Consider the following 25,972-nt stretch of genomic DNA (forward strand, 5'->3'; position numbering starts at 1 on the left):
GGAGATGAAAAGGAGCTCTGCGTGCATAATATAAGGAACACCCCTGTTAAAAGAGCTGAGGCCGGGGCTGGGCGTCGTGACCTCGTTGAGGTTGCTGTGATGTCTGGGCTTTAATTAATCCGTGCGTGAAGCCGCTAAGTGTGTCCTGCAAGTGAAAAGAACAGAAACAAACATGTGCAGCGATGCTGCTCCATATGTCACATAGAAAAGTACCTATTGAGGAACATATACAACATTTTTTTTTTTTTTTTACTTTCAGCCTGTCAGGGGTCGCCACTGCGAGTTCATCGCATGGATGCCGGATGCCCTTCCTAACACAACCTTGGATGGGAAATGAAGTCATGTCTTCTATCATGACAGGAAGACATGTGCACCATTCCATTATATATAGCTTAAAAAAATACAATTGTTACAGTATAGAAATAAATTATACTTTCATATTGCAGAAAAAAATTAAATAATTTAACATGATTACAATGGGTTGAATAACATTACAGTCTTATACAGTCATCCTTTGCAAATAATATTAACCCCATTCTAACACAGTGATGCTGTCAGGTTTAAGGAAGCAGGAAGTGCACCAGAGTGAAGTTGGTTGCCACCACAAGGGGGCAGAATGGGACATTTTCAAGTGTGTTTTATTTCATCCACAGAATAAATAGAGACAATTCTCAAAGCAATTACACCAGATTAAACTGGAAGGGGTTGGGGTTAAAATAGCTTTGATGTGATTTTTTTTTTTGTGAGTACTGTACATTTGTTTGGCAGGCAGGACTTAAGAGTGCGGGGGGAGGAGGAGGGGGATGGTGGCAGCTGCCTGCTACTGGAACACATGAGCAAAGAAGCATACATATACTACACGTTAAAAAAAAAAGTTTGCAAACACGACACACGCACACAGCGAATCTAAAAATACTGAGTAGGGATGGGCATATAAATCCTTGGAATAAACTTTGTTGCTTTGACAATTATGTACCCAATGGAATAGCTCGGTGATGTCATGTGCCGACTCTTTTAGAACAGCAAAGCGGTCAGAGATCGACTCAACAGCGCCTCTGCTGGTTGCTGCAGAGTGACGCACTACTATTTGGCTTTGAATGCTAGGTTAATTGGTATGAATGTGAGTGTGAATGGTTGTCTATATGTGCCCTGTGATTGGCTGGCCACCCAAAGACAGCTGGGATAGGCTCCAGCACCCCCCCCCCCCCCCCCGCCGCGACCCTCGTGAGGAAAATTGGTACAAAATGAATGAATGAATGAAACCATTTATCAATAAACGGATTATGATGCCCATCTCTAGTTTGCAGTAAAAAGCATTCTGATTTTGTTGTCCATTTTAAAACAGGTTTTGAACTAAAACAGCAAACGACCAGCTTGTGAAATCATCGTTGTACCGCGGAGGCTCCGAGGGTGCTTCAAAACAATACGAACATGTGACTGGGACTGTTAGAAAATTCAACATGGCTGCAACAAACACACACACACACACACAACACATATTTATATTATGCTTAATTGCAGGTGGTCCTGAACCTGTCCATATGTGGGTGAAAATGAAAACACTGGCAAACAAAACAAAAGAGTTAAATCCAGTGTTGAGTGTATAAACACACAGCTTATTTAGTAGAGAGACACCAAGTCCAGTCCTTTTTTTTTTTTTTTGGAGACACGATCCCTAAACGCTCCCTTTTATTCTTGGCACTTAAGTGGTCAAAGCGGTCTATCCGCTGTGACATCACACCGCTTCTGCTTCTCTCTTCACTGCCGCTATCTGTATTTGCTCCTAAAGACGTCAACCAATGAATAATCAAGGGTAAAGTGAGCAGTAATTGGGATAAAACTAAAGAGTGCACATCATGCAGCACTTCCTGACCGATACCGGCAAGAGCTAATTTGTGGAACTGTACGGGACAATTTATGCTGCTTCTACTGGATACATCCAAAACGCTGCCTACAAAAAAAAAACAAAAAAATTGCAGAAATTTTACAAGAACGTAGATAAAATATTTGGCTTTTTTAGGTCAAAATATTCTGAGAAACAAAAAAAATCAAAATTAAGTTGGGTAAAAGTATTAGTGTCATATTACAAGAAAAAAAATTATGAAAAAAAAAAAATTTTTAAAGTGTAATTTCAAGATAAACAGGGTTCGATTCCACCCTCGGCCATCTCTGTGTGGAGTTTGCATGTTCTCCCCGTGCATGCGTGGGTTTTCTCCGGGTACTCCGGTTTCCTCCCACATTCCAAAAACATGCTAGGTTAATTGGCGACTCCAAATTGTCCATAGGTATGAATGTGAGTGTGAATGGTTGTTTGTCTATATGTGCCCTGTGATTGGCTGGCCACCAGTCCAGGGTGTACCCCGCCTCTCGCCCGAAGTGGGCAACTACTGGGAGCACCCCCCGCGACCCTAGTGAGGAAAAAGCGGTAGAAAATGAATGAATGAATGAATTTCAGAATAAAAGGTTCCGACTAAATAACGTGACACAAAGCTGAAATTAAGGTTGTTTTTTTTTTCTTAAAATGTAAAACACATATTTACATTTCTACATGGGTTTTACATGTTCTAAAAGTAAAAGTGGCCTCTGCATCCTTTGGTTTTTTCAATATGCGTGTGGACACTAGGACTTCATGTCATGTCGGACTTAACTTTTTGTTTTTCCACAGTTGTCAGGTTGTTTCCTGTTTTGTGCTCTTATTTTGGTTTTGTTTCCTGTTTGGCGTGATGTGCAGCTGCTTTGTGGTCACCGAAAAGTGTGTGCCGCGGTTTCTCATCAGTAGAGCTTCCGGCATAACATGGACAATACCAGACGGTGAAGAAACTGAGCTTGATATCAAGATACTGATATGATATCTAATTTGTATGCCGATATCGGCTGATACTACAGCGAGAAAGGTAGGAAGAAGCTCTAGAGAGGGAGAATTATGCTTCAGCGTCATGACGCCAGAAAGCAAATATGGGCAACAAATTCACAACAAACAGATTGTACATTAAAAGTGAGTGATGTTCAATTAGTTACTGCTCCAACGACAATATGGACGTCGCCGTCGCCACTGTTTACATTAAAAGTGAGTGATGTTCCACATCAATTAGTTACTTTTCCAACGACAATATGGACGTCGCCGTCGCCACTGTTTACATTAAAAGTGAGTGATGTTCCACATCAATTAGTTACTTTTCCAACGACAATATGGACGTCGCCATCGCCACTGTTTACTTCTACACAGGAAGCTAAGTAGCTCATCAACAAGAGTTGTTTCGGTGGCGAAGTCACGCATCAACCCCCCCTATATATAAGAGCTATATAAATCAATCAAGATGCAATAAGACGGGCCGGCGTAGTGAAGCAAAATTCAGGCTTAGCGGTGCATTCGTGACTGCTGCAAATACTTGCAACATTAAAAAAAACACGTTATTTGACCGATGAGGAGTACAAAAGTAGATATGTGTAAAGCAACCTCCAAGATGGAGGTCTAAATTAAGAGTTCCACTCCATGATTGGTGTGTTTTTTTTTTAGGTGAGGGAAAACCTCAGTTTGTTTGTTCTAGGGTGCAATTATGGCGAGCATCAGCACTCTTGGCTAAGTAATGCGACGCAAACTCTAAACCTTGTTAGTCTGTTTTATAAAATGTGCAGATAAAGCTAGCGGAGGCGAAGAGAGGCGAGCAAAAGTTGTGTGATGCCACGGTAAATAGTCGCGTTAGTCGCCGTAAATGAGAGGGTGGAGAAGACTGGGTCGTTTTTGACACAAGCACAGTTCAGTGGATGACCCCATGTTTTTTTTTTTAGTTTGTTTTTTTTCCTGTTAGCACCGACAGCACCGGGCGAGGAGCTTTAAAAGTCCAGCAAAGCTTCCTCTGCGTGTGTGTGTGTCCGCCATTTTTCATTACAAGTTCGGCTCAGACCTCGCTCACTGGCAGGTCGGCGTCATCCAAATCCAAGGGCTGCTTGGGCGCATACGGCTCAAAGGTGCTCCGCCGCCGCCACGGTGACTCCTCCGCGTCCTCGGCGCCGGCGCTCACTTTGCCAAGCGGGCCTCCTGCAGGGAAAGGCGTGCCGGCGTGCGGCTGCGAGTAGGCCGGGGCAGCAGGCTCATGAAGTGCTCGCTGTCCCACGCCAGGCTGCGGGCATGGGCCGCACGCGACGACGGCGGCCCCCCGCTCTGGCTGACGGGGTGGCATGGCGGATACGGGCGAGCGAGGGACTGGGGGGCCCGCGGAGCTGCGGTAGAATGTGGAGCGGCCGCTGTGCTCCTGCAAGACAAGCAAACAGGTTTTCACTCAGGTGTGTTAGCGACTTGGCGCCAAATGCAAATATGTTAGAAAGAGTGGACCAGCCTGTGAGGCCCGATGAGGCTTTAGCAGTGTTGGTGCTGCAGGTTGGAGAACGTAGTAGCATTGTTAGAGTGGCGCTGGTGGAAGTAGCACAAGTAGTAGTAGTAGTAGTAGCAGTGGAAGGAGTGGAGAGTCAGCGGGGTTTTAGTTTGGTAGTCGGGACATGTTGCAGTGGAAGAAGAAGAAGAAGAAAAAGAAGCAGCAGCCTTAGAAGGCCTCGTTGCTCAGGAGCTTGTCACTCTCAGATTTTAGTCTCTGCAACACACAGCACACTCGTCACACAGCAGGAAGGAACAGGTCCTTTACACAGATACTGTACATAGATGTGCAATGTGCGCCTGTGCAGGATTAGGTCTTTCAATACAATGTCTGTCCGCAAATAATACATTCATTCATTTTATACCGCTTATCCTCAAACAACCATTCACACTCACATTCATACCTATGGACAATTTGGAGTCGCCAATTAACCTAGCATGTTTTCGGAATGTGGGAGGAAACCGGAGTACCCGGAGAAAACCCACGCATGCACGGGGAGAACATGAAACCTCCATTGTCCAGTACAAAAATAGTTAAAATCTAATTTATTTTAGTTTTATTTAGTTAATAAAACTAAAATAAATAAACTAATATTACGTAATTTTCTACTGCTTATGCTCACAAGGATCGCGGGGGTGCTGCAGCCTATCCCAGCTGTCTTCGGGCGAGAGGCGGGGGTACACCCTGGACTGGTGGCCAGCCAATCACAGGGCACATATAGACAAACAACCATTCACACTCACATTCATACCTATGGACAATTTGGAGTCGCCAATTAACCTAGCATGTTTTTGGAGAACATGCAAACACAGAGGGTGGAATTGAACCCTGGTCTCCTAGCTGTGAGGTCTGCATGCTAACCACTCGACCGCCGTGCAGCCCGTGCAAATAATAACTACAACAAATTATATTTTACAAATTGTTGCATTTAATGTAATCTAATTTTAAGTAAACCCAAATTCCACCCCAAATAGGTCCAGTTTAAAGTAATTTCTCATGCCAATTCCCGCACTTAGCAATTGTTTTTAATCAAAGTTGCATCTTTGTGTGCTTATGTAGGATGTTTTGGTTATTAATTATAAAGTATTACTATTCAAATAGAATACAAGCAGTTGTTAATAGTATATTACACTACATGACACTATGTAAAAATGAACTGGGTATTAGGAGTGTATGCATGTGTGTATCTATAGGCTCAATTAATGGTTAGAAATGGGCGCGTGTTGTGTTTTACAGGAAAAAGAGAGAAGTGGGGAAGGAAAAAAAAAACAAAGACATACAGGCATCGAACAGGAGGGAGGAGGAGACACAAGCAGGATGTCATACATCTAAGACAGGTGCACAGCTGCAGCAGGCTGCAGAGAAGACAGAGGGCAACGGAGGGGAGAGAAAGAGAGTGATGTGAAAGGAGGAAGAAACACCTTCATGCAGCCAGTGTGTGTGTGTGTGTGTGTGTGGACGGTCACCTGACCAAAGTGAGTACGCCCCTCATATTTCGGCAAGCTTTGTCAAGGAACAATGCAATAGAAAGTAAATATATTTATACTTTAGAGTAGGCAGTGTAAAGCTTGTATAGCACCACTGAATATGAGTCAACACACCCGAAGGAAATAAGGTGGGAGGATTGGTGTCCACCAGTGATGTCATCATCGTAGCAAGTAACTCCCAGGATAAACAATGGCTGTTTGTTGAATCAGCGGACAGTAGATCTACACTGCTATATAAGCTGTACACTGACTACTCTAGTTAAATGACCCCCACTGAATAGTATTGCGCTTTGAGCAGATATAAGAACACGCTTGCCAAATGTGAGCGATGTACTCACTTTTGTGAGATACTGTATACTTTTTGGAAGAGTTTACTCATGGCGAGGGGCAGGCAGGCGGCAGGGGAGAAGGAGGAGGGGGGGGGCAAGTCTTTCCAGTGGTTAGGTATATTTATATGTCTACATCTATTCAGCCAGTAGCTAGGCGACAAAAAACAGCTTAAACTTTGAACTGCGTGTAAAGCAGCGAAAGGGAGAAGCGAGAAGTGGATGTAAGAGGTGTGAAGGGAGGAGCAGCGCTTGTTATTTGTTTTTTCATTTCTCTTTTTTTAGAAGACAAAAAAAAAAAAATAGGAGCATCAGATGTGCCGGGATGAGATCTGGTCTCCAAAGAAAGGGCCGGCCAGTGAATAAGAAATAAAGCACAAAAAAATGTTTTAAAAAGAAGGAAGGGGAGTGTTGCTTGTTTTTTTGGTTGCTATTAATATTTTTTTTTTTTAGACGAGCTGACGTACGTGCTGCTGCACTCCCCAATTCGAGACGTATACCTCTGTATACAGGGGTTTGACAGCCGTCTGGCCTGCCGCATCTGCAACAACACAGCGCAAAGCAGGGTTAGAGCAGATGGGCCGTCTGCCCACATGGGAGGGGGGGAGAAGAGGTGACGAAAAAGATGCGGGACAAAGAGAGAGAGAAACAGGAAGACAACAGGTGTCCGAGAAGGAGGAGGAGGAGGAGGAGGGAATACGACAGCTGCGTCACAGTGTTGAAACAAAAACAACTACATTAGGGCGGGAACAGAGCGGCCGTCTCCTCTCGCTGGTGACGACATCCTGGCGCTCTATCCGCGCCGCTTCCTATACGCTAAACATTTAAGTCATGCGGGTGAGGCGAAGTCTTTAAGAAGTCAGTCACAAGTCATTACATCCATTTCATGCTCTTTCGATGCCCCGTGTCCGCCTAGCAGGACTGTTCACTTCATTGTTGAAACACAACAGATCAATGCCGGATCACTTTTTGGCAGCCTCCTTCTGAAGGACCAACCGCAACTTTTTTCATCGATACAGAAAAAATGAAGGACCATTTTGATACATTTCAAGCATTGTATGCAGTGTATGTTATGTTGAACAACATCATCTTTTTGTTAAAGGTGCAAAGCCAATTATTCAATCATTCATTCATTTTCTACCGCTTTTCCTCACAAGGCTCGTGGGGGGTGCTGGAGCCTATCCCAGCTGTCTTTGGGCGAGAGGCGGGGTACACCCTGGACTGGTGGCCAGCCAATCACAGGGCACATATAGACAAACAACCATTCACACTCACATTCATACCTATGGACAATTTGGAGTCGCTAATTAACCTAGCATGTTTTTGGAATGTGGGAGGAAACCGGAGAAAAACCCACGCATGTACGGGGAGAACATGCAAACTCCACACAGAGACGGCCGAGGGTGGAATTGAACTCGGGTCTCCTCGTTGTGAGGCCTGCGCGCTAGCCACTCGATTGCCATGCAGCCATTTTAATATTATGACTTTATTCATTCATTAATTTTCTACCGCTGGAGCCTATCCCAGCTGTCTTAGGGCGAGAGGCGGGGTACATCCTGGACTGGTGGCCAGCCAATCACAGGGCACATATAGACAAACAACCATTCACACTCACATTCATACCTATGGACAATTTGGAGTCGGCAATTAACCTTTTTGGAATGTGGGAGGAAACCGGAGTACCCGGAGAAAACCCACGCATGCACGGGGAGAACATGCAAACTCCACACAGAGATGGCCGAGGGTGGAATTGAACCCTGGTCTCCTAGCTGTGAGGTCTGTGCGCTAACCATTAGACCGCCGTGCCGCCCCTCATTCATTATGTAAATAAAAAATATAGAATATGCCAAGAGCCAGTATACTAAAGCTATGGTGTCAAAATGGTCCACACCACGGTCAACATGATGGAAAACTGGGGTGGAGCCATGATGATGTTACCATCAACATACACCACAATCACCGCAAAAGTGAACTGTACCGCTTGTTGGACACCAGGCTTCTCACTTAAAGGTAAAGGTGAGCACATTTAAATCCAACTTTGAAGTGCAGCTCATTCCCGACCCACAATGCACCTGAGGTCTCGGGGGGGGGGGGGCAGAATGAGCTTGCAGCTTTGCCAAAGTTCACGGAGGCTCCAAGCAGACTGTCTGAATGTTCTTTAAGTGTTGAGGTTGTTACGGTAAAAGTAATTATACTACAACTCTACTCCGCTAAAGAGTGACAACATACTGTGGCAGCGGACCTCCCGGGCCCACGCTGGGCCACGATGGCCCCCGAGACGGCCTTGATCCAGCTGTGCATCTCCTCTGGACTGTCTGCCTAGTGGATACAGAGAAGATCAAGTATTATGAAAATGTATTTTTATTACTATTATATGTAACGTCCCTCACTTGCTAGCTCCACTTTTCAAAAGGAAAAACAACCCTGTCTTCATGGTCCCACCAGGCTTCACTACACATCTTAAAATGAAGCCTGGAGCTCTGCTACTGATCCATCTGTCAACTTCGCACCTTCGAGAGCTGTAAGGTTGATCGTTTTGTTTTTCCAACAGGCTAACCTAACAGGTTGTAGCTATTTTAATGTGAGTGTGATAATAACATTTTAGCATCGTAGCTATGCTATTGTTGCTCACGTCCTCCTGTCCCACACTGTAATGTTTGTTACACAGATCATTAGCATGAAGCTACAGACACACATAACAGTATGTTCCCATGAGGGCTTATAAGAACAATTTTCTTTCAATTCCAGCTCCAAAGGAGTATTTCCTCCACTGTAGAGTCTATTAGCGCAGTATTAAATACAAGGCATGGCTTCATGTTTACTGTATTTATAAATAGATCTTACTTGGATGTAAAATGTCCTCGATGTGGTGACGACTTCGAACAGATTGTCACGCATCATGATGTCACTGCATCAACAAGACAGGTTGTTACATGGTTAACGTGGAAGCAATACGGTGCGCTTGGTCAAGTACCTCTGTTTGCACTCTTGCACTTTGTGAACTTCCTTCAGTGGGATCATCCTCAGCGGCTCTTTCTCCTGAAGGCGAGAAGAGCATGACACGGTGGTTTATATAGAAACGGCGACTGGATAAACGACTTCATTTGTGAGCGCATTGCTCTAAAACGAAGGCTGATGATAATGATACTGTCGTGCAGCAGACAGAGAGTCTATGTCCTCAAGGGCCACAAAGACGGATAAATCTGATCAACAAGGGACATGCGGCGTTATCTCAAACACAATAAATGTGTGTGTGTGTGTGTGTAAGAAAGGCTTAGCTGACAAGTGAGAACAGGAGATAGGAGGGGTAACAAGGCATGACAGGACATGTGAAGAGAAGGCCATGAAATTCCACTGACTTGCTGGTAAAAACATGCCAGAACACACAACTGTGCGTTTGCTGTGTTGACCCCACCTAGCATGGCGGGGGCCTTGATTCTCCTCCACACGTGTAATGAATTTAACACAACGCTGAGCCCTTAAGAGTCTATTATAAGTCAAGAGTCAATTACCAGATCGGACTTGAAGTAGCTCATCGAGTTTTCCTCCAGAAGGAAATATCGTCGTTTCCAGTTCCTCATCTGGTGAAGGAAGAAAAACATTTTTTTTGGATCACATGCATAATACAGTACAGAAATTCTGCCTTATATGAATATAGAAATAAAATAATGCTGAATTTTTTTGACACTGTCAGACAGGTATTCATTTCCAACATGGTTATTATTATGCATGGAATCATAATATCATTTTGGCTCTTTCATGCAACTAAATAAGTCCCACTGGGCATCTGGATATCCTCATGCATTCGGATTAAGAACTTCAACCCTTTGACCTTGACATAAGCCCTAAAGGACTCTATATGGATATCCTATTCCTGGCACATAATATGATGTAATGTACAGTTATTATTATTTACGTTTATTTCTGATCTGAATGTGTTGGTAAATGCAGACCGTACCTAAAGAAGTGGCTGGTGAGACCACAGTAGCTGACTGAGGAACATAGAAATGTGCATTCTGCCCGTTTGTCTCCTGAGGCAGGGACATTTATTTTTATATTCCACAAGTCATAGGACTTTACATTTCCGCTTGAACAAGCCGCTATTGATTTCTGCGATGCAGCTTGAGCAGCCTATTAAGAATATGTTGCGTCCAACAACTCTACCAAGTTAAAAAAAAAAAGTCTGGAAATGAAAATAGGAGAAGTGCAAGGACTCACCACAGCGCCTTGTTTGACGCAGTAGCCCGACTTGATGACCGTGTTGTCCTGGGCCGGCCTGGCCAGGAAATACGGCAGCTGGCTGTGCGAGCGGTGCATGGCCTCCCGCTCCGCTCTGTCTGCGCCATCGCCACCTTCGTGCTGGAAGATTGAGAAACACTGTGAGAATCCTGAGGCAACATTTACACCATCGGGACTGATGGTACGAGGGCCGCACATAAAAAAAATAAAACTCAAGGATGCAGGGGGAAAATTTGATAAATTTTTGTACATTAGAAGCAATATATGCTTAACTATGTGAACAATGTACAAAATACAAAACTAAATGTCAACTTTATGTGAGTGTGAATGGTTGTTTGTCTATATGTGCCCTGTGATTGGCTGGCCACCAGTCCAGGGTGTACCCCGCCTCTCGCCCAAAGACAGCTGGGATAGGCTCCAGCACCCCCCGCGACCCTTGTGAGGAAAAGCGGTCGAAAATGAATGAATGAATGAAATCTCAACTTTGTGTTATGAAGCAAATTTGTGCAACATCTACTTTATGAATGTCATTGTCAGTGTCTAATATTAATAAATTATATTTCAAATAGGCAAAAGTTCATTCATTCATTCATTTTCTACCGCTTATCCTCACGATGGCCACGTGCTGGAGCCTATCCCAGGTGTCTTCGGGCAAGAGGCGGGGTACACCCTGGACTGGTGGCCAGCCAATCACAGGGCACATATAGACAAACAACCATTCACACTCACATAAAGTTGACATTTAGTTTTGTATTTTGTACATTGTTCACATAGTTAAGCATATATTGCTTCTAATGTACAAAAATGTAAAGACAAACAACCATTCACACTCACATTCATACCTATGGACAATTTGGAGCCAATTAGCCAATTAACCTAGCATGTTTTTGGAATGTGGGAGGAAACCGAAACCCCACACAGAGATGGTCAAGGGTGGAATTGAACTTGGGTCTCCTTGCTGTGAGGCCTGCGCACTATCCACTCGTCCGACGTGCAGCTAGCAAAAGTTTAATAAAAAATAAAAATAAATAAAAAAATCTGGGCCCTACTGACCGAAACCATGGACAAAAAGTGTCATTAAAATTAGCCATACGTCAATAGTAATAATAATAAATGAAAGGATCATTTTGACTTGTCACACCCCTACAGTCGTGCAGTTGTCCAGATCCGGTAGATTGCTGCGTTGAAATTACTGCCACCTACAGAACAGGAGTGGAACAGAGCTGCCTGGGATTTTTCCAATAAAACAAGTTTGCCAGACACTTTTGCGGTTGTTTGGCATTGGTGGAGGTTCGCAATCAACTGCGTGCCTTTCTAATTTTATGTTATGTGTTCTCGCTGAGAAAAAAAAAATTGTTGTAAACAGAAACTGACTCACTGTTTTGTCTTTAAAACTCAAAATATAGCAATGTGGGGTTTAAACATGTCAACAACACAACACTGATGGTGTGTCAACATATTTTTAAGCATGAAGACACACACGTGTTGCGGTTACCTGCGTCTGGGTCACAATGGGGACGCCTCCTATGATCTCCGTCTTATAGGACACTTGCTTCTTGGGTCCTACCGCGTCCAGCAAAGACTTGTGGTTCTCGGAGTTCTGCTGGCCGTCCGATGCTTTAGGAACCTGAGGGAAAGACACAGACAGACAATTATGATGATGGCCGCTCTTACTGTAGCATGCAGTAAAAAAAAAAAAAAAGTGGGAAAACACCCTTTTCTTAAAGTTGAAACATCTGCACGAGGAGATCGTGGCAAGCTTCTTAACATATGTTCTTTGTGCTGCTACAGAGCATTAAAGTGTAACAGCAAACAAATCCTCTGATCCATGGACTCCATACAACATCTCTACAGCTTCCTGTTTGTCAAACCTGCTCACTTCTAAGTTTTACAACATCAGTCCACTCAAGAAATACAGATCATTTCCTTAAGGTGACTTCTCACCGTGATTTTAGTGGCTTTATTGAGAGCGTTGACCCAGTCCACCAGGTCCTGCTGATCATTGGCCTGCAGGAAATACTTCCTCATGCCGGCATTGATGACTAACGCAGACAAAAAAAAAAAGAAAAAAGTAATAACAAGGAGATCACGTCACATGATGGCAACGTCATACAGCATAACCCCTTTCCATTATGATCCTGGAAACCACTTCCCCTCCCACAAAGGAATGCAAATGATCTGTTACAGGGTCAAACTGTTGTCATTTGAGATTCTACTAACTGTAAAGCATGTTTTAGAGAACATTTTAACCTTCGATCAATTCAACTTGATGGAAGCGGTTGATTTGCTATGGCGACCCCTGATGGAAAAAGCCCAAAAAGAAAGAAGAAGAAGTGTATCACGCATTCCATTGATTAAAAAACACTATCACATAACTCAAGTCTTCATTTTTCTGAAGCTGCTGCAAGACATTGAAAAGCTGTGATCTACCATAACTTTTATAACAAGCAACAACATGTGCGTTGATACTGAAATCTTGCAACTACTGCACTTTCTTTTTGGAATATGTGTCGCACAAAAAGACGCAAAAAACAACTAAAATGAATCCTTTGATGTTCACAAAGGTTTACCAAGGACAATGGCATTCCAACTCGAGTTTTGTGCTACTTTAGATGTACATGTTCCCATTTAACAACTGTAGAGGTTTCTCCGTACTACAAAAAAAAAATGCAGTGACAATCTCCGACCTTTGCTTGGACGTATTACAAGAATGGCTTTCTTGACAATTTGACTCAGATGGAGTTTCGTCCACGTGTGGATGACGCTGCACGATTCAGCTGCCTCACTCTGCAACCGCCTACTCATTTCTCAGCATGACAGCCTTCGACCTCAAACGAAAATTCATGCTCCTTTCTAGCAGGGCAGATCATCATTTTACATTTAAATGGCCTTAAAAGAGTGCTGGGGGAGCACTGAGATTGCGCTTTCTACGTGAAAACATCTGGTCAGGTAATCGTGCACGAGTAAGACCTCTTCACTCTTCCACTTTCCCTCACTTTGCTGTAAATAATGGTGTGAACCGGTGCTGTGAGAGTGCACTGGTCTTTGGACAGATGTAGGCGTGGGAGCGTCCCGTGTCCTGTGTGACTCACAGCAGCACCGACAGAGTGAAATGTGTGCTGGGAAACGTAGCACACGGACGGTGAGGTGTCAGCGCCAGATACAATGGTCCAAAAACCCACCTGCGAGCGTGACCTCTGTGCCCTAATGTGGCGCCACTTGTTTGGTGGTGGTGGCACCACTTGTCTTGGTTAAGCTAGGCTGCTGGGTGTTTGCGGGAAAGAGGCGGTGCAGTCGGAACTCACTGATGTATGTAAAAACATGTGGCCTACAAACGACAGTGGTTTAAAAATAACTCCCCTGACATCTGTGAATCAGGTTCCGATTTGAGTGGCGACATCCTGTCAGGACCTCGGCAGGGCCACCGGTTTACACACACACACACACACACACACACTCCTATAAGTCAGCTTCTTGTCACAAACGAGCACTTCCTGCAATTGAAGCGTTGGAAAAGAGGAGGCTAAACAACAACAGGGAATAATAGGACGTTTACACAAATGTAACAGCATGACATTACGCTGCGTTTTAGCGTCCGAGGCTCTTTTAGCGGCAAAGCGCTAATTACAATTCCTCATTGGCCTGCTCTGTAGCTCAGTACGCGGATTAAAGCAATTAACAAAGCCAAGCCGCATGTATAAAGTTCAAGTGGGAAGCACTGTGACCATGGCAACTGGTGTCCGGTGTGTGCAACTGACAGCAGCGGAACAGTGCGATGACATAAACAGCGCTGCTGTGCGGCCCAAACCTTTATGGGGCTTTTGTTGCCTTTTAATATCAAAATGTCAAAAGGATGTTCATGCCGTGCGTACTCCCGTTAGCGCCTCTGTTCAATTAACCTCCTACAATTGCTGGGTGCGTGATCCATAAACGCAAATAAACTGCAGTGGTCTCGAAATAGTGCCCTGTCAAAAAAATAAATAAATAAAACTTTGGCAGTCATGGCTGTAGGCAACTTCCTGATTTTTTTTTAATTAACTCCACAAGATGGCAGTAGCTACGTTTGACCATGAGAGGTCAGCATCCAGCAGTTTCATCTACCTCTGCATGTGCTTTAAAACATTGGTGTGAATGTAATGCAGGGGTCTCAAATGTGGCCCGCAGGACACTAGTTTGAGGCCCCCGCCTTGATATGAAAGTTTAATGTTAGTGCGGCCTGCACAGGTTTGATATGGATGCTGTATTAGCATCATGTACCCAGAAAAAATTAGTACATTTGATTAATGTTCATTTTAAAAGGTTAAATAACTGTTAATAGTTATCCTCCCTATCCGTGTGGAAGTGGTAAGTTTTTGGCTATTTAAGTTTAAAGGAAATAACTTGAAGGCTACCGTTTAGGTCGCTAGCTCTCTAGTTTGCGAGTTAGCATGTGTCTCAAGACCCTGCAGTTGCGCAATATGTTGTAAATAAAAAGAGTATAAATGTGACTATAGTCGTGTTTTGTCATGTCTACAGGGCTCTAATAATGCTTTGTTCATTTTAATCTGAAAAAAATAATTTGTCTACCCACCAACTATATGTGGTTTCTTAAGTTTTTATTATTTGCAGTTTTATTGTCATTATTATATTTATTTATTTATTACTGATTGATTTTCTTTATTCTTGATGTGTTTATTTATTTTTCATCTTATTTTGTGTAAATAAAAAAATAAAAATAAAAAATAAAAAGTAAGATATTTGAGAACAGTGGAATGTTCTATCAGAGCTTTTCTTGTGATACTGAAATCTTGCTACTACTTACTACTGCACTTTCTTTTTGGAATACGTGTCGCACAAAAAGACGCAAAAAAAACAAAGAAAATTAAACACACGTCAAACACGTCAGCCATTTGTTATAGACATTGAAAGTGTGATAAAAGTGGATTTTCTTACCAAAGCAGAACTCTGCCTTTGGCCTCAGCTTAGTCGCATCACTGACCTGAAGGAGAACAAAACCTAAGTACGTCACATCTGATACCAGCGCGATGAAATCTCGTGTTCGGTTCGAGATTAGACTCGCCGGCTTACCTTAGAAATGTAAGTGAGCTTCAGGGAGCCCACGCAGTCGGCACCCACCGGAAGATTCTGCAGAAATAACGATGAGAAACTTACAAAAATAATTTAAAAAGTATGTTTACAGTAACAAAAATCAAGAGTTGGAGCACGCAAGTTGTGGGATTCTGATTTGAACGTCATTAAAATGTAAGCGTTTTGTTTCTATAAAAAGAAAGGGACTGACTGAATTATTCAAACTTTCTCCGGCACTACACAATCTATGAATACTTCATGTTGACGGAGCACTTACAAGAACCACGCTAATGCAAACGTGACTACACAAAGTCAAAATTGCAGACGTACTCCGACGACTCGCAGCCAAGGTTGAGCTGATTGCAGTCCCGGTCCTAACTGATGCGTTCAAATGCTCGCTTGTAAAATCCAAGTGCTACAATCGGACTGATAAAGAGACTAAGCACAGGCAAGCCTGCAGTACTCCCTCAATAACACAAAAGATACACGCCCCCCCCCGCAACCAGGATGCTACGTGCTAAGCTAACACTAATTACCTGCGGGTTGTCCATGAACCACACTAGGCTCCCCTGCTGAGTGTCCAGTATGAAGTAGCGCCGCAGGAACTTGCCGCTGCTCTCGTTCTCTTCGATGTCCAGGAAGCCACAGATGCGGTTCTGCCGGTCCACGTAAGGCATGGCGCCGCCGGGACATTCCCTGGCCTGCACGGGCCAAAAACAGAGGGAGCGGAAGGGAAGAGGAGGAAGAAATCCTGGGAGAACAAACAAGAGAAGAAGAATCAGAATGTGTCTTTGTGTTGAGTCTACCTTAAAGAGAATGTCTTTCATATAATTTTGATACCTACAGCTCAGTGTGCTGCTGGATCACGTGACCCAGACCAAAACCCGCCTTTTATATCAGCCCTACCCACTCTCGCTCCCTTTTTTTTTTTTAGTCTCCACGTCCCTGTTTTTCTTCCCCAGTAACACACACACAAACGCACGCACACACACACACACTGTCACATTCTATTCCATCTCCTCCACCCACCCTGGCTTGCTCTTTCTTTCTGCTTTTTTGCTTGCCGTCCTCGCTCAGTCTTTCTCTCCGTCTCTTTACGTTTTTTTTTTGTTCCGTTATCCCCTCCCAACTGCACTCTCATCTGATTTGGCAAGCCTCCGGCCTGCCCACTCAATCTCCTCCCCCACCTCCTCCTCCTCCCTGCGAAAGCCGAGCACCCACTCGAGCGTGGCAAAAGCAGAAAAGACCAAAAAAAACCTCACTGAGCATGCTCGCAGGCGGAGAGAGAGAGTGAGCACGATTTAACCTGCAGACATATGACACACACCTGCTCTAGTTTTTCCATCTCGATCAAGATACTATATTTTTCATATATGTAGTATGTACACTCACTTGGGTCGGGTATTCTTTACATATTATTCAATAGCTTGGTAAACGGTACCTGAACTAGTACCTAAAAAAAAAAAAACAATGCCTTTTTATGAGACAATACATGATTTTCTTCAATATGTCATCTTTCATTTTGCAAAGTTGTGGAATTGGTGTTTGTGACATGTATTTTCTCACAGGTAATTCGTACTGTCTGTCAAACGTTTGCAGCATTTCTTGAAATGTTGGCTTTTCCACACTATTAAAAGAGCAGCATTTCTTTTGCGATGACACACTTTGCACTGTTCCGGTGTGTAGCGGCCCCGACAACCCCCCCCCCCCCACACACACACACACACTGAGACAAAGCGAATGTATGACTGACAGGACGTCTCTCTGTATGCCGCTGAATACCTTGAAGCATCTAGTTGCTCCACCAATGCACAGAGTGAACCCTCTCCGTGCCTGTTTGGAGGTGAGTGATGAAGAAAACGCATATACATGGCAATATATAGAGGCCAGCAAAATTATTGAGTTCAGTTTTACTTATTGTGTCATTAATTTTTGTTATTATCACAAGATTTATGAGCAGATTATTTCATTCATTTTCTACCACTTTTCCTCACGAGGGTCGCGGGAGGTGCTGGAGCCTATCCCAGCTGTCTTCGGGCAAGAGGCAGGGTACACCCTGGACTGGTGGCCAGCCAATCACAGGGCACATATAGACAAACAACCATTCACACTCACATTCATACCTATGGACAATTTGGAGTGGCCAATTAACCTAGCATGTTTTTGGAATGTGGTAGGAAACCGGAGTACCCGGAGAAATCCGGCATGCACGGTGAGAACATGCAAACTCCACACAGAGATGGCTGAGGGTGGAATTGAACCCTGGTCTCCTAGCTGTGAGGTCTGCGCGCTAACCACTCGCCCACCGTGCCGCCCCAGATTATTTCAATTTCTGCAAAATTAACCAATGACAGGTCGCTCAGCAATGAACTTTGGAGCCTTACCTGTACGTTTACTGTAATTGTGATCTACAGCGATGTCGGCAAGATAAGACTTTGTCTTTATATAAGCGATGCATACATTTTATTCTTTGACAAGTTTGAACTTGTTCAGTCAAGACACTTGATTCTTTCAGGATGGACACCATTAATTATACAAGTGTTAACTAGTTAAGTGTGTGTGAGACAGTAATGTCAAGGCCTTGGTGGGTGGGCGAGCAAGCGTTACTGTAAGCATATTGTGGCATCGGCCCTGTTTAAGCCGCTGTCCTTCTGGGCTGAGGCTAAAATATGCAAGCGGGACGGCTCTTTGGAAAGCGCGGATAAAGACGCTCTTTCTGCGTTGGGACATTATGAGCTCTGTGCTGTTGGACGGGAGGCAGAGCCAGGCGACAATAGACCCGCTTGTTGTGCAGTATGGAGTCAGAGCACATCTCAGGGAATTGAACAGACACACACGCACACACAGACACACACACACAGTCAGGAGAAGGCAGCGACGCTGTCAAAGACAACGATTACAACCGACACAAGCATCGATTGTCGGGCGGCTGTGAGAAGTGGCTGTGTTAAGTTATTCTGCAAAGTTTTGAAGATTTCTAGAAAACTTCGTAATTCTTTGCTGTGAAGTAATTAAGGTTTTGTGGTCTGATAAAATAGTAACAAGCGGGAACGTCCACGACAATGGAGGCCTGTTGTTAGGTTTGTGCCGCTCACATAATTAACACGACTCACGACAAAATGAACATTCACTGCAGATGACCAACTACTGGCCCCATGTGGTCACAGGGTTCTACATAAAAAACAAAAATGACTTGCCCATGGGGAATCCTTAAGGTGAGAACTACTTGCACCATGTAAAATGAAAAGACTGCCATAATGATATCATCTCATTTTTATGGCATCACATGAGAATCTCAAATAAAGATGAAATGATTATCATTTCTTGTGGTTGTTTTCCTACATAGATCATGACGTTGCATGGAAATCTGGATTGTCAAGAGACTTCTAGGCACTTTGCCTTTTATAAGTTAAGTTATAAGACACATTTGTGTACTAGTAAAGTGTTTTTAATCCAGAAAAAAAATGCTCAATGGTCAAACAATAATTTGTGAAGCAAAAGGTGAGAAAAATACACAGAGAAATGGAACCGCTAAGATTTTGTAGCTTGTGCAAAATCAGCACTTGGTATTGGATCTAATCGGTGGTGTTTCATTGTGACCACGGTCTAAATAAACGATTCTGATTGGTCCATTTCAAGATCTGCAAGGATTAGTTTGTAAATTACCACCGGAATTACAAAGTCCGTGTTTTACCAACACCTAACCAGAACCACTTTTAAAAAAACTCATCCCAGTATGGCATGCCAAAGTGCACTTGCCCGACGGGAATATCACTGATTGGATTTACTTGCCCCAATTTTGTTTTAACTCACCCCGGGCCATCGGTACATCGTTATTGTCGAGCCCTGGGTCATTAGGTAACAAGTACATTGCAGAATACGGCAACAACAGAACCAATGTTGCTCTTCTCCTTCAGTGTGCTTTTTCTGCATCTGATTGGCTTAACTTGTCCGACTGTAGCACCACCTGTTGTTGTGTTTGACAGCCTGCAATTGTATTTTTGAGCCAGCTAGCACCATTGGGATGTTTTTACAAAACACATGTGTCAGTGTCAACATTGTGTCCACGAGTAGTAGCGTCTTCTACAGTTTAAGACATGCTTTGATAATATTTCTGGAAGAATTTTGAATTTTTTGTATTGATGGGTGACATGCATGAACTGTTTGATGAGTGTAAAAGAAGGCATGAGACTACAGGGGAAGACGTAAAGGGGGTACGGTCCATGTAACCGACTGGGACAGAAAGTGAACATTTGCCACGCTGGGGCTTTTGTCCAGCATCACATGGCGGCCAACTGGTCACGCAGGACGAGCCATAAAATCAGCTCGGGCCAGCTGGGCACCTCGGCAGAGTCAATATTTTCATTACGACCATCTCTGTCGTGGGGAACAGCTGCTGATGGCGACTGCTTAGACAGCAGTGCTTGTGTTCGTCAGGAGAGGTTGTCGGGACTTAAGTTTGCGGTTGCTTACAGGCCTAAGGTTTATTGTTGATGTGCTATTGAGCAAGGTAGCCGAGCTCGGGTACGATGCCATTCGAATTCCATTAAGCGGTATGATTAAAATCACTGTCACTACAGAGACGCCGCAGTCTTTCGATAAATTGACAACAGTTTTTCTAATTTTCCGTTACCGCGGTGGATTATAACAAAGCAGTTAGCCATTCTTGTTTATGGTTGTCAGCACATTCTGATCAAGGCTGTATTGTGAAGCGGTTGCGTGCATGTGTGTAACAAGCGGGTTTGTTACACATGAACATAAAGATCGAAGGACTACAACTGGTTTTACAGGCCCTTTTTCCTCAGGTAGAGTAAATAAATAGCCTTTATAAGCTGTAAATAGGACAAAAACAAAGGTTAAGAGTTGGCAAAGAGTTTTTTTCAGATGGAAATTCTCTGAAATCCCTCTGTTTTGTATTATTATCATTATTGTTAGACTCTTCATTGTCTTTCATTGTCTCCTATTCTCATGACAAAACTGGGGGTTTAATTGAAATGTAATTGATCTACATGATACAATTAAAACTGCCGTTAAACCAGTTAGACCAAACATAAAACCAAATGCAAGTCAATGTTGAAGTGAGTCAGTTAATGGACTCCAGTAAAATACTTAGTCCACCCAAAAGTTGCATGCTAAGTACAACTAATTCTTACTTGTTGGCAGGTTTACAGTAACCGCCCCCCACGGAAGCCCACCCCGCTATTTGACAAGCACTGCTATAAGGTGTTATCCCTTTTCCACTCCTGATTACTTTTTTAAACCCAAAAATGTCAGATGAACACCACCAGCTAGCATGTTAGCTATAATGCTACCAAGGAACAGAATGGGCAAATAAATGTCAGCTAGCATTGCATCACTAAAATAATGAACATAATGCTAGCGTGTGGCTTTCGTACAGTGCTGCACTGTAACCTTAAGCTATAAAGCTATAAAAATGCGAACGTTACAGGCGTCCACTTTGCAAAGGTCACAAGTGACATCGAGGAGGTCAAAAAGAGGTCAAAGGTCACACTCTAGTACTTCGCATCAGGGCTAAACATTCATGGTCACTTTCTGCCAGCATGTCGGCCGAACAGGTTTGACAGGCTTCGGCCTCCCTCCCTCCGCGTAGTTGGGTCATTCTCAGTTCAAGGGTTCTGTCTATCCACAGGTGTTGATTTAAGTTTGTACAGCAATGTTATTTATCCTAACTGGTGACACCGACTATTACCTGGGTTAGCGAAATCATTAGCCGAACTAGCTAGCTTGTTAGCGCACAAGTTTACCAGGAATGCAGGCTACTGTTAGCTGCACCCGTTTACACATCTGCGAGTCGTTTTTATCTAGAACACAAATTGACAATTATATTTTATTTTAAAAATTCATACACTGTAGTGTCCAACTCAATGAGAGAAGTTTATTTGACACGTTAACCCGATCCAGCTAGCGCTGGTCCTACGAGGCGTTGCCAGCGACAACCGAAACACAGCTCCAAACAGAATTTAAACAAGCACACGGCTACGTTTACCACCGCGACGAACACGTCCTTACCCGAGTTTGTGGGCTCGGTAACCGCCTCACTGGGAGCTGCCTGGGGGTCGCCGTTCTCCGCCTCAGCCCATCTCTGACCCACCAACACGGAGGACGGCGCTCCAGTCCGAAGGCTTGCTAGCACTGACGAGCCTAGATCGTCACAAATGAAGAGCGGCGCTCAAGCGAAGATTACAGCACTTCCACTGTTCTGATTAAGGCTGATGTAATCGCAGATGCTGCCCACAGATGTTAAGTAAGTACGCCTTATTCCTCACATTTTTGGTTTTATTCGTTTGTCTATTAATTTATTTAAAAAAGAAGTGAGGTTACTTTACCTTTGTGCTCTTGGTTAAAATTGGTCAGCGAAGATGCAGCAAAACTCACAGTGTCTGTATAGCGGCATCTAGTGGCCACATTGTGCATTGCTTAAGGCCTTCTCAGCTTTGATTATTATTATACAGTATGATTGATGCACACTATTTAACATTTGGCTGCCCAACTCATTCAAGTTTAAAGAAACCCATATTTGGACCCCAGAATCTGGCTAATGAGCCAGTTAAATGTATCCATCCTACCCCGGCTCTAGCCCAAAGACAATTTAGTCATTGAAACTTGGTCTTACCCCCTTTTGTGTTGGTGTTTTTCACACAGAACAGCAACACAGAAGCAGCGACCTCTAGAGGCAGTATGAACGGGGCCAAGTGCAGCTCCACCTCTGTTGCGGCTCCACTTCAGAGAATAATCGGCAACTCCAGTTCACCATTTTGTGTCTGTGCTTTTCACACAAAACAATGACAGGGGAAAAGTTTGTTTCCAATTGTTGTGTGAAAGGGGCTGCACAAAGCCATCGTCCCACCTGTGTTACAACTTTGATACTTCCTCAGAATCTAGAAAATGTGTAACTCTGCCCCCCTTGTGTGCGTGCTTTATACACAGGACAATAAAGGAGAAAAGGCTGGCTTTAAAGAATTGTGTGAAAGGGGCAACACAAAGTCACCGTCCCGCCTCTCTTACAACTTTGATATTTCCTCAGAATTAGGAAATTTGATGACTTTTCACACAGAATGACAAAGACCGTGACATCTCATTTACTATCTTACAATTTGAAAAATGAAGACTCAGCTTCCCCATTTTGTGTCAATGCTTTTCACACAGAACAGTGACAGAAAGTATGAAAGCAGCAATACTAGGTAGCTGTTCCAGCTCTAATACTACTTTAGAATTCAGAAAATTACCTCATAAAATTTGTGTCTTCCTTTGTTTGCGTTCCTTTGGTTGCTTTTCACACAGAATAGCAAAATGGAAAAATCCGGCTTTTCAGGAAAGTGTGAAAGTGACAACACAAGGCAGTATTCCACTTCTGTTATGGCTCTGATACTACCACCAAATTTTGAAAATTGACGACTTGACTATCCCAGTTTGTCAGTGCTTTTCACACAGAACAGCGACACGGAAAAAGTAGTTTTTTAGGGGAAGTATGAAATGGCCACACAAGTCACCGTTCCGCCTGTTATAGCTCTGATACTACTTGAGAATCCACACAAAATTAGCCAGTAAACCTTTGTGTTCTCCACTTTGTGTGTGCTTTTCACACAGAACAGCGACACAGAAAAAGTAGTTTTTTTAGGGGAAGTATGAAATGGCCACACAAGTCACCGTACCGCCTGTTATAGCTCTGATACTACTTGAGAATCCACACAAAATTAGCCAGTAAACCTGTGTGTTCTCCACTTTGTGTGTGCTTTTCACACAGAACAGCGACACAGAAAAGGCTCGATTTTAGGAAAAGTATAAAAAGGGTGACATAAGGTGCCGTCCTCTAGCCGTTACAGTTTTAACACCACATTATAATCCAGAAAATTGCCTTTTAAAATTTTGTTTCTTGCCCAGTTTTTGTTGGTGCTTTTCACACAGAACAGCGACACGTAAAAAATGTGGCTTATCAAGGAAGTATGAAAGTGACAGCACAAAGCCGGCTTCCTGTTTCTGTTCTGGCTGTGATGCTCCCTCTAAATCTGGTGAACTGGTGACTTCGCTACCTCAGTGCTTTTCACACAGAAAGGCCGTCTTTCAGGGAAGTCTGAAAGTGACGACACAAGCGGCCTTTGATGATACTTCAGAATCGGCCAACATAGCCAGTAAAACTTGGTTTCATGCGTGTTTATTATAATAAATCAAAATGAAGGTACTTCAAGATTGTTGATTTCATGTTTAAAATGATTTTTTACTGCAACCTCCAAATTCAAAGAGCCGGTTTTTCAGTGCATTCAGGTCGCATTTCAACTTCCACGCTTGACAGGCGTTGACAAACACAGGAAGACACGCAGCCACAGACGCGCACACGTCAAGTTTGAACAAGCTGAGCAGGAAAGGAGGGTGCAGCGGCGTTACTTTCTCCACTCAATGAACCCGTCACCTTCTTTCCGACCACTTTGTTAGGCAAGGGCTGCCATGGAGGAAAACGAGGACTCCCGCTCAGAGATAAAGTCTTTACTTGCCCTGCGACCCCTGCCCAGGTTCCGCTCTCAGAGTGACGCCTCCGGCTTTGGCGCCAGGATCCTGCTGAGGCTCAGAGGAATCAGCTCAGGTAAGAGCAGACATGACACACAAGCAGCCGCCATTGTTGTTTACTTTTTCACTGTGATTCCAGTCAGTGTATTAGCCTTTGTGCATGAAACCGGTGTATAGTTTTGGAAAAGGTGCCGTAAAAGCCAAAAAAAAAGCCAAACAAGCTCAATCGTCAGCGCTCACTTACACGAGTTCCCACGAGGTGTGCCAAAGTCTCTGCGAGATTTCATGCATTTTTTCCAGAAAAGCTCATTTGCATAGCATCAAGTTGCAACTGTCTTCTGTATTAAAGTTGAGTGACATTTGCTTTTGCTCTGATATTTGATTCGCCAAAGCATTTATGTGTCGTTTGGAAGTCATCGGTGCTGAATTGACTCGTTATAACCTCGACACCAGCAACCCAAATGCACTGTCCAAGGCAAATGGCATTGTCGATTGTTTCTGGTTGTCTTGCTCTGAAATGTCAGTCTGTTCCAGTTTTGCAACCTGAATCGTTACTGTGGTTAAAAGCGTTTCCTACTGAGCTTTTCATCAGCAGCTTTGATTCCTCTTAAAAATATTAGACCACCTTTCACTTTATGTACAGTTTGGGTAGATATAATGATGATAACATAAATAGAGTTTAACTTAAGAGATGATATCCAGCAACTTCCATCGTTTTCTTGATTTTTCCAAAATGACTTATATTCTTATGAATAGCTATAATTATTGTAATGGTTTAATTTCATTTGAACATGCATCAGATTACAATTGAATGCATCCCATAATCAGTTCACAGTTCCACATGTCCAAAAGGAGTAGGAAGAAGCAAAGCTTATTAAATCCTACCCCTCCATCTGGTACTTTTACAATCAGTAACTGTTACATTTGTTCACTTCCTGCTTTCCTAATATCATTTTTTTAAATTAATTTATTTTAGTATTTATATAATTTTTTATACTTTTTTATACTTTATACTATTTTTATATATTTTTTATAATTTTTAAATAATTTTTCAATTTTTAAAATAATTTTTATAAAAAAATTTTGTCATGTACTGAAGTACGAGGTGATATGACCATCCAATGATATAATGGGTACCATAGTAAGTGTCAATATAGTGATATATATAGCACATCATGACTGGTTCATTGTTTGATTTCCTTACTCAATCCATTCCATAGTTTGATTCCACATACTGAAATGCTATGGCTTTTTAACGTAGTCCTAGCATATAAGTGTTTCAAATGTAGTTTACCCTGAGATTGTACTTCCAAAAAATGAAAATATTTGTTTCATTGCTAATATTTGTCGAAACAACTGTATCTTTAGTTGTACCGGGCATTAGAATGAACAAGATACAAAGGAAACAAAGTGGTCTAATCATTTTTTCCACGACTGCAATATATGTATGTGTACCGTGAATATATGACTAGCTGTTTGTCGACCCACCCAGAATAGCTCCGTGACCCTACCAGTTCAGAACCACTGAATATACATTCGTATTACCCAAAATAGTAGAAATAATAAGAGTCAGGGACGGATATGTGGAGGACAGGAAGTGACATCAGAGGTCTGGAATTGAGTTTTAGTTTGTCATGGGTTATGGCCCCAACAGCAGCCCGTATTATTATCCTGATATGAGATCATTTAAACCTGCTATCAATGCCTTACTGAACACTGACACCTAGTGACCAATGTATAATATTACATTCACAATTACAATGCTTCTTCTGCCTTGTATTTTTATTTTAATTCATTTAATTTGTGTTTGAGAATATGTTGTTGTTTTTTTTTACTAAAAAGTGATAATTTCTGAACGAATAATTTTTGGAAGTGACAATTGTACACGATCTTAACGTGAATATTATACACAACACCAATTCCAGCACTACCTATAAAACACCAGTGGGTGGCAGTA

General features: G+C 43.0%; 2 protein-coding genes across 11 annotated transcripts in view; one reads left to right on the forward strand and one right to left on the reverse strand.

Moving 5' to 3' along the window:
- Positions 1–586: 586 nt before the first annotated feature.
- On the reverse strand, positions 587–22,302 carry LOC131107729 (pleckstrin homology domain-containing family A member 1-like). 9 transcript variants are annotated; one of them, XM_058057996.2, is made up of 14 exons: positions 21,523–21,654; positions 16,029–16,243; positions 15,493–15,549; positions 15,358–15,403; positions 12,370–12,467; positions 11,921–12,052; positions 10,405–10,545; positions 9,699–9,767; positions 9,161–9,225; positions 9,031–9,094; positions 8,416–8,505; positions 6,654–6,727; positions 5,654–5,728; positions 587–4,253 (listed from the first exon to the last, which is right to left on the reverse strand). In XM_058057996.2, the coding sequence occupies exons 2-14, from the start codon at positions 16,167–16,169 to the stop codon at positions 4,019–4,021; spliced, it is 1,287 nt and encodes a 428-aa protein (XP_057913979.2). In that variant the 5' UTR covers positions 16,170–16,243; positions 21,523–21,654; the 3' UTR covers positions 587–4,018. The 9 variants fall into 9 exon arrangements, with proteins under 9 accessions (XP_057913979.2, XP_057913971.2, XP_057913978.2 ...); XM_058057988.2 differs by lacking the exons at positions 5,654–5,728; positions 6,654–6,727 and adding an exon at positions 22,127–22,302; XM_058057995.2 differs by lacking the exon at positions 5,654–5,728 and having other exon boundaries at positions 21,523–21,673.
- Positions 22,303–23,776: 1,474 nt separating this feature from the next.
- Positions 23,777–25,972, forward strand: part of phactr2 (phosphatase and actin regulator 2) — a 29,393-nt gene continuing 27,197 nt past the window's right edge. The window contains exon 1 of one of the 2 annotated variants that reach the window (XM_078787229.1): positions 23,777–24,091. In XM_078787229.1, coding sequence (XP_078643355.1) covers positions 23,956–24,091 — 136 coding nt within the window. In that variant the 5' untranslated portion in view covers positions 23,777–23,955. The remainder of the gene's footprint in view (positions 24,092–25,972) is intronic. The other variant, XM_078787230.1, reaches the window with a different exon arrangement.

This window comes from Doryrhamphus excisus, linkage group LG20 (assembly GCF_037039965.1).
Source record: "Doryrhamphus excisus strain RoL-2023G ecotype Guam linkage group LG20, RoL_Dexc_Guam_v1.1, whole genome shotgun sequence".
NCBI lineage: Eukaryota > Metazoa > Chordata > Actinopteri > Syngnathiformes > Syngnathidae > Doryrhamphus > Doryrhamphus excisus.

Excerpts from the sequence above, each read along its gene's own strand:
- LOC131107729 (XM_058057996.2), bottom strand. The coding sequence starts at position 16,169 with ATGCCTTACGTGGACCGGCAGAACCGCATCTGTGGCTTCCTGGACATC. Across the intron at positions 6,728-8,415 it reads CCGGGAGGTCCGCTGCCACA|ATGCGGCAGGCCAGACGGCT; the intron begins GTATGTTGTCAC and ends GTGTTGTTGCAG. Across the intron at positions 4,254-5,653 it reads CTCCCTCCTGTTCGATGCCT|GAGCACAGCGGCCGCTCCAC; the intron begins GTATGTCTTTGT and ends CTTGTCTTGCAG.